This window comes from Schistocerca serialis, chromosome 6, assembly GCF_023864345.2.
Source record: "Schistocerca serialis cubense isolate TAMUIC-IGC-003099 chromosome 6, iqSchSeri2.2, whole genome shotgun sequence".
Lineage (NCBI taxonomy): Eukaryota > Metazoa > Arthropoda > Insecta > Orthoptera > Acrididae > Schistocerca > Schistocerca serialis.
Genome location: NC_064643.1, coordinates 647,821,694 through 647,837,022, shown reverse-complemented (window position 1 = coordinate 647,837,022; position 15,329 = coordinate 647,821,694). Strand labels below are relative to the sequence as shown.

The 15,329-nt window shown below is 40.2% G+C and overlaps 1 protein-coding gene across 1 annotated transcript in view; it reads left to right on the top strand.

Moving 5' to 3' along the window:
- LOC126485089 (piezo-type mechanosensitive ion channel component) overlaps positions 1-15,329 on the top strand; it is a 699,946-nt gene that overhangs the window by 607,193 nt on the left and 77,424 nt on the right. Inside the window, exon 39 of the mRNA XM_050108694.1 lies at positions 3,703-3,850. Coding sequence (XP_049964651.1) covers positions 3,703-3,850 — 148 coding nt within the window. The remainder of the gene's footprint in view (positions 1-3,702; positions 3,851-15,329) is intronic.

The following is a 15,329-nucleotide window of genomic DNA, read 5'->3' as shown; positions in this document are numbered from 1 at the left end:
TTGCGGCATCATATCGATATGTGAGTTGTGGAATGATCAGCTGCAGAGTGCTATGATATTACATACACTTTTTAAAATGTCATAAAACTGATTTATTAAAAATGGAGTCATATTTCATAATATTTCTAGTTGGAAGTTTAAGATTGTGATATAAATATTTATGTACTGTTCTAAGGTACATTTCTGCCATGGATACAACTGGGTCCTATTATTTTCTGAACAAAAGAGTACATGCGTGTTCATAGAATTTTGTCAAAGAGATCATAAAAATCTTTTTCACGAAAATCCAACTGTTCATTGAGAAGCAATGATGGTTCATCTCCATAATGGGCATATATCTCAATCTCCTAAAATATTCATTCCATTATTACAATTATCACCAGTGGCAAATAAAGTTAATATAAGACAGACAGACTGTGTACAGACAGGTGTATACTTGCAGTCGAGATATCTTAAAGACTAATTAGTCCATATGCATGTCCCACTTAAAGTTGTCCTGAATTATGATTCCCAAGAAATACATCTCTTTTCCTTTTTTACAATTACATTTCCTATGAATAACTTCATACCATGGTGTTAAATTCCATTACTGTAGTCTTTGAAGCACTAACATTCAGATGGATTGTATTGAAATACTTGATTATTTCATTCATAACACTGTTGCACAACACCTCTAAACTATTGTAAGCTTTGTGTATGCTCACAATTGGTGTATCGTCTTCAAACAGTACTTTGTATCATTAACATAAATTAAGAAAAGTAGGGGTTCTAACATGAAACCTTGTGACAGTCCATATTTGATACCAATTACTTAGCATACGAATGACCCACTCTGTGCATTGAGCAATGTATATTGTTCTGTTGCTCCTATATGATTATATTAATTCATAGGCTGTTCCTTAACACTAAGGATCCACAGCTTGTCAAGTAATTTAGTGATGTTGACATAACCAACAGCTTTTCCAAGACCAAGGAATTTCTTTGTTCTCTATGGCAGTTGTTATTTTGTCTGCTAACTGTGCTATGGCTATTCAAGTTGGCTTGTTTTTCATAAAGCCATTCAGATTTTCAAATGTTAGATTGTGTTGACTCAGGTATGTCATTAGTCTGGTGTAAATAACTTTCTTAATTACATAAGAAAATCCATGTAAAGTTGAAACGAGTTGATAGTTTTCAGTTTTAGATTTAGCACTTTTCTTGTAAATTGGGGTTATTTGTGCTATTTTTAGATTGTGTGGGAAGCTACCTGATATAATTCATTATTTACTGCTGTTGCCATGATATCAGACATTTTGTCATGCACCTTTTGAATGTGGTGATAGACAACCCATCATAACCTTTGATATTGTATTGTTTAATTACCTTATTATTTATTTTACCTCCTTGCTGCTAGTTGCACCATGTATGTGCTTTGTTTAACTGGATTGCCCATATTTCCATCCTACAGTGTCACTGATGGGTTTTCCAGCAGAACAAAATACTTATTAAAAACAGTTGTGATTGCCGTATGTCCCATCAGTTTAGTTGTAATGGTGTACTAAACTTAAGTAATTCCTCCCACAGAGATCTTTCACAGACAGTACATGATGATAAAGGTGTATTAACAGATAACCCATTATTTTGCTGAACCTTTTTTCAATTAAATTATTCAAATGTTCTTCCTATGTTGCAAATGTGGATCCTTTCAGGGAAAGGAAAAAATAGTGTAGTTTGGTGTTTTTCCATGAATTCCTAGGCTTAGGCCATAGAATTGAAAACTGTAGAGTTTGTCTAAATGGGTCAGTGGACCACTATGTCTCAGAGGCTGCTGCCTAGGTAACTTGTGTGGGTTGCACAGCAAAGTAATTAGAATAGGCGACTCTCAATCCATTCCAGGTAATGGTAGCTGTAGGAGACACCAAACTATCCATCACAGATAAGAATTTTTAAAACCCTAGTGACAGACTTTCAAAGCATTCTCAATAAAGTACCAAAATTTAAAGCTCTCCTAAAAAGCTATGGAATGCACATAATACGAGGTTCAGAAAGCTGCCTCAAACTATTAGAACGACTGCAGTGAGACTTTTGGGATGGATCTTAATGTATATCAAAAGGATAGACTAATGGGAAATGTAGGTGATGTCGTTATAACAGTAGACAAGAAATTCAGATCCACTGAAAAGCCCAGCAAAAGCTTTGTATCTTGGGACTATAACATTGATGCATTTCAATTTAAATCAGTCAGCTCTTGCAAATGTTTGTGTTAGGATGCTATCAGTATACAAGGAAGACTCATTTCAAAACATTTGTGTATCATATCTCAGATCATATTCAACTGTATGGGAGCCATGCCAGATAGGACTAATAGGCGATATTGAACATAAACAGAAGAGGACAGCACAAATGGTTAAGGTTTGTTTGACTATGAGAAGAGCCTCCTGTAACTGCTGGAAACTTCATTTAGTACACACTTGAAGATCAGAACTATCCTGCAGAAGCCTATTTATTTTACTATGTTTCAAGAATGAGTATTAAGTGAAGAATCTAGGAATATATCGCAGCCCCCTATAGTGCTTCTGAAGGGATTGTGACAATGAGATTAGACTAATCACAGCATGCGCAGAGGCAGTTAAACAGACTTTCCTCTTGCACTTCATGCTTAAATGGAATGCAAAGAAATTCTTTTACATGTTGCATTGGGAGATAGCTGTTGACAATCTGGTATTAAACACTTTTAAAAAAAATTACAATCCTCATTATACACATTCAGCTTGGCAAAATGGCTGAAGTATTGTCATGTAACTACATAATGACTGCTGTGGCATGACTTCATCAAAACATTACGGAAGTCTACAATCATGTGACATATTAAAATCCACCAGGAAGTTTCAAATCAGCACACACTCCACTGTAGAGTGAAAATTTCATTCTACGTGGCATATTGTTGTTACTGTTTATTGTGCTAAAATTAATATCATAGCTTTGAATTTCAATCATCTCTTTATACAATGTGGTGTTGTAGTGATCTGATTTTTAAAAAAAATAGTACTCATTTAAATTTGCTACCCAGTCAGAATCATTCTCGTGTTTCTTTAACCAGGTACTGTTGCTATCAAAATGTATGTTGTATTCCCCTATTTTCAAAGCATTTATTGTTAGAGACTTGGCCAGTTATATTATAGCATTTCAAGATATCTTCAGATGTAAAAGATCAAATACCAGGCAGAAAAAATAATCCTTTGATTTCAACACTGTAATTGTCAAAGATGGCAGCTTTACCAGATTGTCTCAGGATGTATGCTTCTGGTGTTCTTATGGTTATCCACGTAAGCACTAGGTCGCACTTTCGAGGAGACCAATTGCTCATAGCCAGAGAGATGATCATCATCTTTTGCTGTCCTTAGGAGCTATCTAATTTCTTTGCTGTTAAGTAGAATTTGCATTGGAAATTTGTAATTATTGATAAATCAGTGTTGTAATATACAGAAAATAGACAGAAAAACAATAATAGTGGCCTCCCCACTTAACTTGAACTGTGAAGCTGCAATCAAGCAGCTGTTTATTTTTAATGTTTCCTCATCATTTTCAGATCATATTTCACCTTTGCCACACCATTTATACAATTTTTTCTCATGTTATATTTTTATATTATTGTAAGTATTACTTATTGCTGTAGGTAGTGCCAAATGCATGTAGTAAAAAATGTTTAATTTCTTGCTTTAGGGGCAAAAGATATGTGAATGCTGTTCAGGATTTCTTCCATCAGCTTTTGCATCCAAGCCTTCAAGTCACTGCTGATGTTTATGCATACATGTTCATGTGCGATTTCTTCAATTTTATAATTGTCATCATGGGATTTGCTTCATTTGGGGTGAGTAGTCATAGATGATCATGTACGCTTGTGCCATTGTTATAAATGTAGAATATAGTATTATGTTGATGACCCATAGTTCCTGAGATTTCTTGTATTTTTCTTATGTGATAGGCTGGGTTGGAAGTTCCATTCTTCTTGAGATGTAGAACAGTGGTTCTCGTTAATCCCGGGTCAGTATTGTACAGAAGGAAAAAGCATCAACCCAACTGGGTGGCTGGAGTTTTATATATAATTTTTTTCCCAGTTTGAATGGTTAAAGCCACTTCACAAACAGCAGATATATCACATGATTAATATAGCACATCTATCTTCACTGTGCTATTTAAAACCAACAGTCTACACTGAAATACTCAGCTATGTTAACACTTGCATGGCAAAGTTCTGGTCACAAAGTTGATATTTCTGTTGTGGCATTTCATTTTATTGATACAGTAATGCAATCACTGTGGCTTTTGATGTCGGGCTACTACAGTGCATCAGTCACCCTTGTAAAGTCTACGTACTGTTCCATTCTGCTCTGCCTTAATCAGTTCATTGTCATTCTATATTTGCACTTTGCAAGGGAATAAGGGAAGGATATATCACAGCACAGCAACGTGGAAAATTGACTCTGCAAGTACGGCATGTGTTAACATATTGTGTTTCAAGCAGATGTTCAGCTGTTTTTGCCAAATAATAGCTCATTTATAACTCTTCCTTCAGTGCTACTATGTCTTTAATATTTAGATTTGGTAATCTTCAAATATCAGTTGCACACAAATGCAGAGTTTTGCAGACTAATCAACTTGGTGGGTGGCAGATCACATAGCTACATATTCTAAAATGTTTTTAACTTGGTTTTAGCTGTTCAAGCTAAGGCAGTTGAGTAGATCTTCATATTTTACCCAAGAATTAATCTGTTTAGATTTAATATTCATTCTGTGTATACTAAACAAAGAGGTTTTGTAATTTGAAGTAATTAAAAATATTATGATGATAATAATAATAATAATAATAATAATTAAAATTATAAATTTATCAAGGGCTGTTCAGTAAGCAACCTTCCAAGGAATAAAGGTATGTTTTTCTTTTAAAAAAAAATTTTCGAATATAGTCCCTTTTTTGGAGTGAACATTCTTTCCAACATCTCAGCCTTTCTTTTTAAGCTCTGAAAAAAATAGGAATTGCTATGCTTTTCAGAATATGCCTGAATCGAAGAATACCATCTCATATGAGCACTTTTTTAACTGCAAGTCATTTCTTCATATAAGGGGACAAAAACAAATCACAGTAAGACAGTTTGGGTGGATATGGGGACTGCAGTTCATGTAGTTTTGTGACAACTTCAGATGAATGTGCTGGCACATTGTTGCAGGAAAACAATATTTAATTCATCAAATGGGGTCATGTTGCCTTCAGTTTCTTGCCTAAGTGCTTCAGTATCTCTCTGTTTTGTATTCTCGATTAATCATTTTTTGGTTATCAGAGAAGCTTATGTTTGTAACACCTTTTGCATCCCACAAATTTTATGCTCAGTGGAGCTGTCCTTGTCATTTTTTGAAACAGATTCACTGGAAGCAACCCATTATTTTGATTACTGCTTAGTTTTAGGGATATAATGATGAATGCAGGTCATATCATTGATGGCAACTCAATGCAAAAAGTCTTTTGATCTCGATTAGATTGCTTCAAACCCAGCTCCAGAGTTGAAAACCACACTCACTTGTTGTCAGCAACTGTAGCAAACTATGACCTCTGCTACAAGCAAGCAGCAAGAATCATGTTGTGTTGGTAATGTGTTTCTTTTCGTTGTGCCTGTCTGCAACTTAACATGTCTTCTTTACAATAAGTAGCAATCTATCTTTTCCTGATAATGTTGCTATTCCAACCTGGAGTTCCCATTGTTTGATTTTCTTAACTGTATTCCTTGATAGTGAAGGATCAACAGAAAGTACATCGAATATTGCTTTCATTTCAGCATACATTTTCCCATTAAAAGAAAAAGTGAATCACAAAGAAACCAAATATTTTCACTGGTTGATTATGCTAATCATTTTACTGCATGTATGCTGCAGATGAGTCAAATGTTATCCAGTACTCAGATTATGAATATTTTTAAGAAGATGTAAATCAGCGAGTTTTGCCAAGAAATTTTCTTGTGGAGCAGGAGCCCTCGAAAATTCTTCAGATTCTCTTAAACTGTACTTTGTATGATTCTCAGAAAATTATTGAAAAGAAGTATTCCTGAACAATAGAGATGCACAGGTGCCAAAGGAAACACATTTTGCTTTTGTGAAACTTTCATTCTTGTAGTGCTGATACTAAAATGTGAACTGTTTATTAAATAAAAACAGTATGGAGTTTATAGCAAGTTTTGATGAGGAATAATAAATCAATAAGAAATTGCTCATATACCAAATTCTATTAACATGTTCCCGTAGCACGTTCTTAATGTACTAAGAAGAAACTGTTTGTATAACCAATTCTGTGAACATCTTCCTGCAGCATGTTCTTGAATTAAAACTACAAATATCATCATTTTGATCTCAGAAAACTGTAGAATGGCTCAAGGTGTTAACCCAAAAAATGGTCTGTTTGATGTTCTGGAAGGAAGGTAAGCAAAATATACCCTTTTTGGTAAAAATTTTCATTGTCTATGTACATTAGACAATATCTGCATTGCAAATAAAGACTGAATGAAAAAATATTTACTTAGACATTTCATCAATTCAGGAAATGCTCCTCCCATTGTTTTTGTTGTCAAATCATAATATCAAGAATTTACAGCTGTCAAACTCTTCTGTTAACAGTCCCCACGTGTTCCACAAGTCCACTGGAGCAATGCATTTTACATTATTTGAGTTGCATATTGGGAGTTTTCTCAATGTTACATGAGAATGGATTGCCTAAAAATGATTTGGCAATTAATTAATTTAATTTGATGCGCTTTATAAATCGCACAGTGGGAAGTCAAGGACAGAATAACAGCAATACGGAAAGGCTAGATTGCTACTGTGGCTTTGTGGCTCATTGGTATAGTACCAGACTACAAATCCAAAGGTCTTGGATTCATCTCCAGTCAGTCCTAGATTTTTATCTGTCACTTGGCACTTCTTTCACCTCTGGCGATGTATGTGATTGTGAGTTGCACCGTGGTTCAGAACCCACATTAAACTGTAGGTCTTCCTCTAACTGGCTAGGTAAATCAGCTCAAAGGTTGGAGGAACGCAACAGCATACCACCTTTAATAGGACCATACCTAGTAAATCATTGTGCGAGTTCAAAACACTCTATGGATTGATGACTGCTCTATTCAGATTTCTACGCACCACATAGAAGAGGTGTTGAGTCACTGATAGGCACAATGAAAAAGAAGGCTAGACATATTTTGCTTTTGGACGAAGTGCTTCTTTAGAAGTAGAGAACTCCAACACATTCATACAAGAACAAATCATACACACTTAGCCACTGCCTCATGGCACTAAGGCCTGAATGTGGCTGCATCTGGTGTGAGCAGCAATCTTGTGGGGAGGATAGTAGTGATAAGGATGAACTGTGGGGTGGGGAGGGGGAGGAATAGCAGGCTAAGGATGGGAGGAAGATGCTAGTGTTGCCTTTAGGAATGCAGAAGAATGTGAGGCTGCTGTGTGCAAAATCATAAGGCTGTGCCTAGAGGAAACAGAGGGGAAAAAGGGGGGGGGGGGGTTGGAAGAAGAAATAGAAAAGTGGAAAGGACCATGTAAGTGCTTCGCTGGTGTAGAAGCCATGTGTAGTACTGAAGTGGGAGCAGGGAAAAGAATGGGTAGGTTGAGGACAGTGACTAACAAAGATTGAGGCCAGGGAGGAGTGGTTACGGGAATGAAGTGCTGTTCAGAAAAGCTAGTGTTAGTGGAAAATCCAGATGCATAGGCTGTGAAGCAGTCATTAAAGTGAAGAACATGATGTTGGGCAGAATGCTTAGCAACTGGGTGGTTGAGCTGTCTCCTGACCACAGTTTTCCAATTGCTGCTTGCATGACATTGTTAGTAATCATGCCCAAGTAGAATGTGGCACAACAGTTGCAACTTATTTGGAAGATCAGTGGCTGCTTTAACAGGTGGCCATGCCTTTGACGGAGTAGGAGATCTTGTTATAGCATTGGGGTTGGTGGTAGTGGGAGGATTTTTGGACAGGACTTAGATCTAGGTCTATTACAGGGATAGGAGGCTTGAGGTAAGGGGTATGGAGTTGGAATGGACAAGGATATTTCAGAGATTGGGTGGGTGGAAGAATACCTTTGTGGGAGGGGTGGAGAGGATATTGGGGAGGATATTTCTCATTTCAGGACAAGATGAGGGTGACCGAAACCTTGGCAGTCCTTGCAGTCCTACCTTCTATATGCTTGTTAAAGTTAACAAACCCAATTACCCAGAATACCCCATTGTGGCTGGTTGCTGTGACACCACAGAGAGAGTTTCTGCCTGTACGGATCAACACCTTCATTTTGACTGACTCCAGACCAACATCCTCATTCCTGGTTTCCAAGACAAACTATATCCTCATCCATAATTACTTCTCTGTTGATGGCATAAGCTATGAACAAATCCATGGCACAGTGTGGGCGCTTCCATGACACTATACTATAGTAAACCTATTCAGGGGCCACCTAGAGGATCTTCTTCCTAACCACCTAGAATTCTAAAGCCGTAACCTCCCCCCCACCCCCTCTCCCCCTGCTGCTAGGTCACCAGCACAGTAGCCAGTCTGTATGATGGGGCTGTTATGTACCCCTACGGCTGAGACCCCAGACAACATGAGGGGGCACCAGAACTGTCAACAATCACTGCTGTTCCAGGTGGCTCTTGTGGTGGCTGGGTGGTTACCACAGGGTTAGCCCCTGATCAGAGTGGGTGGTGCGAAGGCATATGCTCTACACATGAAGTGTGCTAAGCCCACACTTCTAGCTGCTCTTCTGTGGCTGTCTCATTAGAAAGTAACAGTTCTCTGTCTGCTCCCACTCTTGCTTCCTTGGTGTTCCCCTCCCCGGCCACCACCTGGGAGAAGGGTGAGGTTGACTAGCATGGGGGCAAAACTCTTTCCCCATTACTTAGTTTGTTCTAGGACAGACGGTTTCACTGCTACCAAACCACGTCTTTTTCTCAAACATATAGAAGATAAATTTAATGAAGTAGAGTCACTCAGTAAGGGGCAATCTGGTTCCCTATTGATTAAAACCTCTTCTGCCGGTCAGTCAGCCTCTCTTTGTGCTTGCGATCGCTTAGCAGATGTCTCAGTGAGCATCACTCCTCACCAGTTCTTTAATGTGGTCCACACATTATCGTTCTTAGGGATCTCCTCCTTCAATTTGATGATGAAGTAAATACCAACCTAACATGGTGCTGCATTTATTATTTCATCCGGCAAGTTCAGAGAGGTCCTAAGGATAATCATGTTGATACCGGCACTTTAATTCTGACTTTTGAGGGGATAACCACCCTCATCTCCCCCCCCCCCCCCCCCCCCCCCCCCCCCCCCCCTCCAGCATCTCCATTTTGATCAAAAGTTTTCCCGAAGTGATGTGAATCCTATTTGTGGTGACTGTGGCTACCCTCTCCATGTGGGGAGTCCTTGCATTGTACTATCCAAGTGTGTGAACTGTTCTGGCTTACACTCTCCTTGCTCTCTGGATTGTCCAGTCTATAAAATGGAAAGGAAGATTCAGGAATTCGAAACTCTTGGCCGTCTATCCTTCTGTGAGGGACAGGAATTCAATGGTCTCCAACCAGCACTGTCAACCTTCACTACTGGTGCATCCTTTCCTTGTCCCCCTCCCCCCTCCTCCTCCTCCTCCTCCTCCTCCTCCTCCTCCTCCTCCACCACTACCTCCCTTACCTCCATCCTGTCTCTCTTCCCTTCTCTCCTCCTGCACAGTTCCCATTCCCTTTCCCAACAGAACATCTCCTTCTCCTCACCCAGAGAAGAAACCCTCTTCTCTGGCACCATCCAGGGATGGGGCTTCCTCGAGGACCCCGTCCCTGTTGTCTTAAGGAGAAGAAGCCCGTTACTTTGAGTCAGACGAGGGACCCATTGTCTGTGGGCCTTGAGGCCCTTGTGGCCCTTGTTCTTTCTAGGATCAAGATATTTCTGCGACTTGCTGTCTTCCTTATCGTACCTCCTCTCACCCTCCAAAGTAGAAGAAGATGTGTAAAGCACAAGACGAGGTCCCCCCTGATGTCCCAGGGGATGTCACCCCTTACCTCTCAATTGGAGTCTGATCTTACATTCATGGACATCACTTGTCCTTACTGGTGATGGGCACTGACTCAGCACAATGATCAATTCTGACCCATTCAATGTTCATCCAGGCTCTTGCACTACTCTCCTCCAATGGAACTGCAATGATTACTATCCTCACTTCTGAAATTGCAGTTTCTTCTTTTTGTCTACTCTGTAGCTTGTGTTGTATTGGAGGAATCTCATTTCGTGGATACTCATTCGCTAATTCTTCATGGTTTCCAAACCTTCTGCTGAATCTGGGTTGGCCTTCTGCAAGCCTCCAGTGGTGTCTGTACATTGGTCCACATGGACATCATTAGTCCCTGGGTTCCTCTTCAAACTGCACTGACAGTGATGGCCGTTTGGATCTATTTAGACTCTGCGATAACAATATGCAGTCTTTATCTCCTCTCAGACTGACCTATGCGTCCTGTTCTTCTCGCCCTCCGTCAACAGCTCCCTCCTCCCTTCCTTCTCCTTAGGGACTTAAACACCCATAACCCTCTGTGGGGTGATACTGTGGCCCCTGAGCAGAACAGGGTTGTTGAAGACCTGCTGGTGGGGTTAGATTTCTGCCTCCTCAGCACTGGAGTTCCCACTCACTCTAATGTGGCACATGACACTTTTTTGACCATTGATCTCTACATCTCTAGTGCTGAATTCCTCCCCTCCATTCAATGGGGAGTTCATGATGATTTGTGCGACAGCGATCTTTGCTGATTGTCTTATCTTTTATTCAGCATCACTCACCTCAATGCCCTTCCAGGTGAGCCTTTACTAATGCTGATTGGAATGACTTTTTGTTGGCAGCCGTCCCAACCACTCCACCATATGATGGCAGTGTTGAGTCTGTACAGAGTTTGACTAACGCCATCCTTTCGGCAGCCACTTCAGCAATTCTCCCTCCCTCAGTCCCGAGCATGGGGTCCCAGGTTCGATTCCCAGTGGGGTCAGGGATTTTCACCTGCCTCAAGATGACTGGGTGTTCATGTTGTCCTCATCATTTCATTATCATTCCTGAAAGTGGTGACATTGGACTGAGCACAGATTGGGAATTTGTACGGGCGCTGATAACAGCGCAGTTGAGCGCCCTACAAACCAAACATCATCATCATCATCATCATCATCATCATCATCATCATCATCATCATCATCCTCTCCCTTGGGGTCTCCTGATGAAAGACTGTCCCTTGGTGAACCTCTAGAATTGGTACAGCTATCAAAAACCACTGTTGTGGCCCCCAATGCCACAATCGGCATCCATCTTGTGAGCACCTCCTGGCTTTCAAATGGCTTTGTGGCCGGGTTCACTATGTAATCAAATGCCAGAAACAGATTTGTTGGGAGCAATATGTTGCTGCCATAGGGCTGCATACTCCCTCCTCTCAGGTATGGGCAAAGATCAGATGCATTTTTGACCACCATCATCCTACAGGTGCTCCGGAAACTTTCCTGATTGTGTTAATCTTACCAGCCCGCACTTATTGCTGAACTTATTTCTTGGCATTTTTCCCAGGCCTCAGTGTCAACCCACTATCTGCCCACGTTCCATCTTCACAGATGGCATCTGGAGTGAGTCCCTTTATCTTTCATTCCCCATTGCCTGGAGCCATATGATGCCCCATTTAGCAAGTGGAAATACACAGTGCCCTTGCTCTCTGCCCTGACACAGCTGCTGGACCGGACTGAGTGCATGACTAAATGCTTCAACACTTATTGGTGGCTAACTAATACCATCTGCTTGCCCTTTTCAGTCATCTCTGGAACAATGGAGGAACTCCCTTACTAGTGGTGAGAAGGTATCCTTATTCCTGTTTTGAAATCAAATTAACAGCCTCTTCAGATGGACAGCTTTCGCCCAATCAGTTTTACTAATGCCATCTACAAGTTACTTGAATATAGGGTGAGTTGAAGGCTGTATTTGATATGTGGATCATGGAACCTGTGTGTTTCACATCAATTCACACCTCCTGAAATTGTTTACAATTGAACATTACTTTGTTCTGGATGGTTCTGAAACTTACTTGGAGTCTTGTAATTTACTAGGTCATTGTGTGTATGAATAAATATGGGGGCACACTGCTGAGGCAGGCAGTTCACACATGTGTACTTCTTCGTGTGTGAACAGTAAACGTGCTTTCAGTGTAGTGTGTTGTGTCTTTCCAATGACTGTGCTCTTCTAAATGGTACTCAGTTCTGGTTTCTAAGTGATAAGACTTAGTGGGTATTGTGAATCAGACATTCAGAGACTTCATGGAACGTGTACATTTTTTCCATTTATGTCTTTGAGCAGTCTCCTAAAATATTTAGTTCTTATCTTATTATCTACCCTAGTACACACATAAGCAATAAATGTTATATCCTCATCTCTGATTTTATACTTTTCACATTAGGAATTGGAACTCCTTCTCTAACAAGATGATCACCCCTACTCACCATCACCAGTTTCATCCTAACTTATGGTTTATGCAAGGCTTGGGCAGGAATGAAAGTGACGGAAGTGAGTGGTCCAGATGGCCAAGCATTTAGGAGAAGAAAAAAAAAAAAGTTTGGCAGTGGTCGGGCAAGGTTTTGAGCTGTTTATGGCACCATAGTTTCTGGGCAGCAGTTGGCACAGTGAAATGAGTACAGAACAGCAAATCCAGATCTGTGGAGTCGATCTTCAGAATTTTTATTTTTTATTTTTATTTATTTATTTTTATTATACTTGCACTGCAGATGAACTGAACATGAATGAAGTAACAGCTCATATACAGCACAATTTGCTATAACTCATTCTGGAAAATTATTGCCTATCGTCTGCCAATGCCTACAGGAGAACACTGGCTATTTTGGGCTGTGGATGAGACATGGTAGAATATAAGAATGACATCACTTACTTACTTACTGAATTGGCCACACAAACTGCAGTCGATCTTTGCCTCACCAATCAGCCTCCTCCAGTGTTCTCGGTCCATGTATTATTCTTCAGACAGCCACAGTGCACTCATATCCTCTCTGACCTGATCAGTCCATTGGAGTTGTGGTCTTCCCCGTGGTCTTTTGCCTCTAATATCTTCCTCCACTAACTGCCTGATGATCTGCCCTTCTCGACGCATTAAGTGTCCATACCACTTCAGTCTTCTTTCTGTGATCATTTCCATGATGTCCATCGGCTTATATAGCCCCTGCAATTCACAGTTCTTTCTTTTCCTCCATTCATCTCCATCCTTCACTGGCCCAAAAATCTGTCAGGATGGCATTCTCAAATGTCAGGAGTTTTCTTTCCATCTTTTGGGGGATGGTCCAGGTCTCTGCTCCATATAAGAGTACAGGTTGTATTATTGTCTTCTAGATCTTGATCTTTGAGGATCTCGATAGAAGCCAGGACATTAACAGCTTTCACAGAGCAAACATTTACATGTTTCCTGCTTGTATTCATGCATTAATTTCCTGGTCTATCTCATTCCTTTCATTGAGTATAGCCCCAAGATATTTAAAGTCTTTTACCCTTTCAAAGACTATGTCCTCCACCTTCAGGGGTCTGTCACCATTTTCTCTGCTGACTACAAGGTATTTTGTTGCATCCATATTCAACTTCAGGTCTGCTCTCATTGCGTCTTCCATTAATGTTCTTGTCATCTGAATTAGGTCTTGCTCTTTCTCTGCTATTAAAACTACATCATCTGCATAGGCCAGGTTGTTGATCCTTCTTCCCAGCTGTATTCCTGTCTCTAGGCTTGCTTCCTTTCTCAGGGCTCTCTCCAGTACCAGGTTAAACAGGAGAGGGGAGAGGCAGTCTCCTCGTTGCACTCCAGTCCTCAACTTGAACTTCTTTGATATGTTTCCATTTACTTTCACCATGCGTGTTGTCTCCTGGGTGCATATCTGTCAGTTTTATGAGTTTTCTGGGAACATTTCATGTCATATTGCTTGTATATTCACACTATCATATGCTATTTGGAAGTCCACAAAAAGGCAGCGAACAGTTTTGTGGAATTCCTAGCTCTTTGCTAGCACTTGCCATATTGTGTGTAAATGGTCTACAGTTGACTTTCCCTTTCTGAAATTTGTTTGTTGGAATCCCAGTACTTTCTCAACATGTGGTGTTAGTCTCTTCAGTAACAACAGGCTCAAGATCTTACAAGCTGTATGTAGTAGTGTGATTCCCCTATAGTTGCTACATCTCATTGGGTCTCCTTTCTTTAGTATAGGGCAGATGACAGACTCATTCAATTCTTCTGGGGTTCTTTCCTTCTCCCAAATTAATCAGATTGTAGAGTAGCTCTTTCTCCTTCAGCATCTCTGCAGGTATGCCATCTATTTCTGGTGTCTTCCCCCTCTTGAGCAGTTTTATGGGCACTCTTACCTCTTCCATGCTTGGTAGTTCATACTTCCCCAATGGTACAGTATGTCTGTTTTCTCTATATGATTCTTCTTCTTCTTCATTGTCTGTTGTAGCACTCACGGTGTTTACATCCACATTCAGGAGGTTTTTGAAGTAGTTTTTCCATTCCTCCATAGCTTTCATTTCATCTATGATTATCTGTCCTTCTTGACCTCTGAGCACATCAATCCTTGGATTGTATCCTTTCTTGAAGAACCTGACTGTTCTGTAAGACTTTTACAGGACTTCTTCAAAAATGTTTCAAATGGTTTGAGTACTATGGGACTTAACATCTGAACAACTAGAATGTAGAACTACTTAAACCTAACTAACCTAAGGACATCACACACATCCGTGCCCGAGGCAGGATTCGAACCTGCGACCGTAGCAGTCGCGGGGTTCCAGACTGAAGCACCTAGAACCGCTCGGCCACACTGGCCGGCTACAGGACTTCTTCTGCCAGTTTTATTTTACTGCTTATGAACTCTCGCTTTTCTGTTCAGAGGACTAGTCTTGCTTCTCTAGCTGCTTTCATGTACCCCAACCTTGTTCTTTCATCCCGTTCATTTGTCAGCCATAACAGTTTTGCCGCTTTTCTCTTGGTGACTGCATCTCTACATCACTGCTTCATCAAAACCTGGGAAACTTAAAATAACCCTGTACAAAAATACTTGACTGATGTGATGAAGCCGTATCTGCCAGAGAACAAATTTCTTTTATTAATTGACTAGTGGGAAAAAGAAACAAATCCGCAGTTATACAGTAAGATTTTTCAAGATGGAGGGGGATTGCCATTGTGCTGTATTAAAATGATTCCTCCAATTACACTCCGCTAGTGCAACCACACAATATCTGTTTTTATTGTCAGGTAAAAAG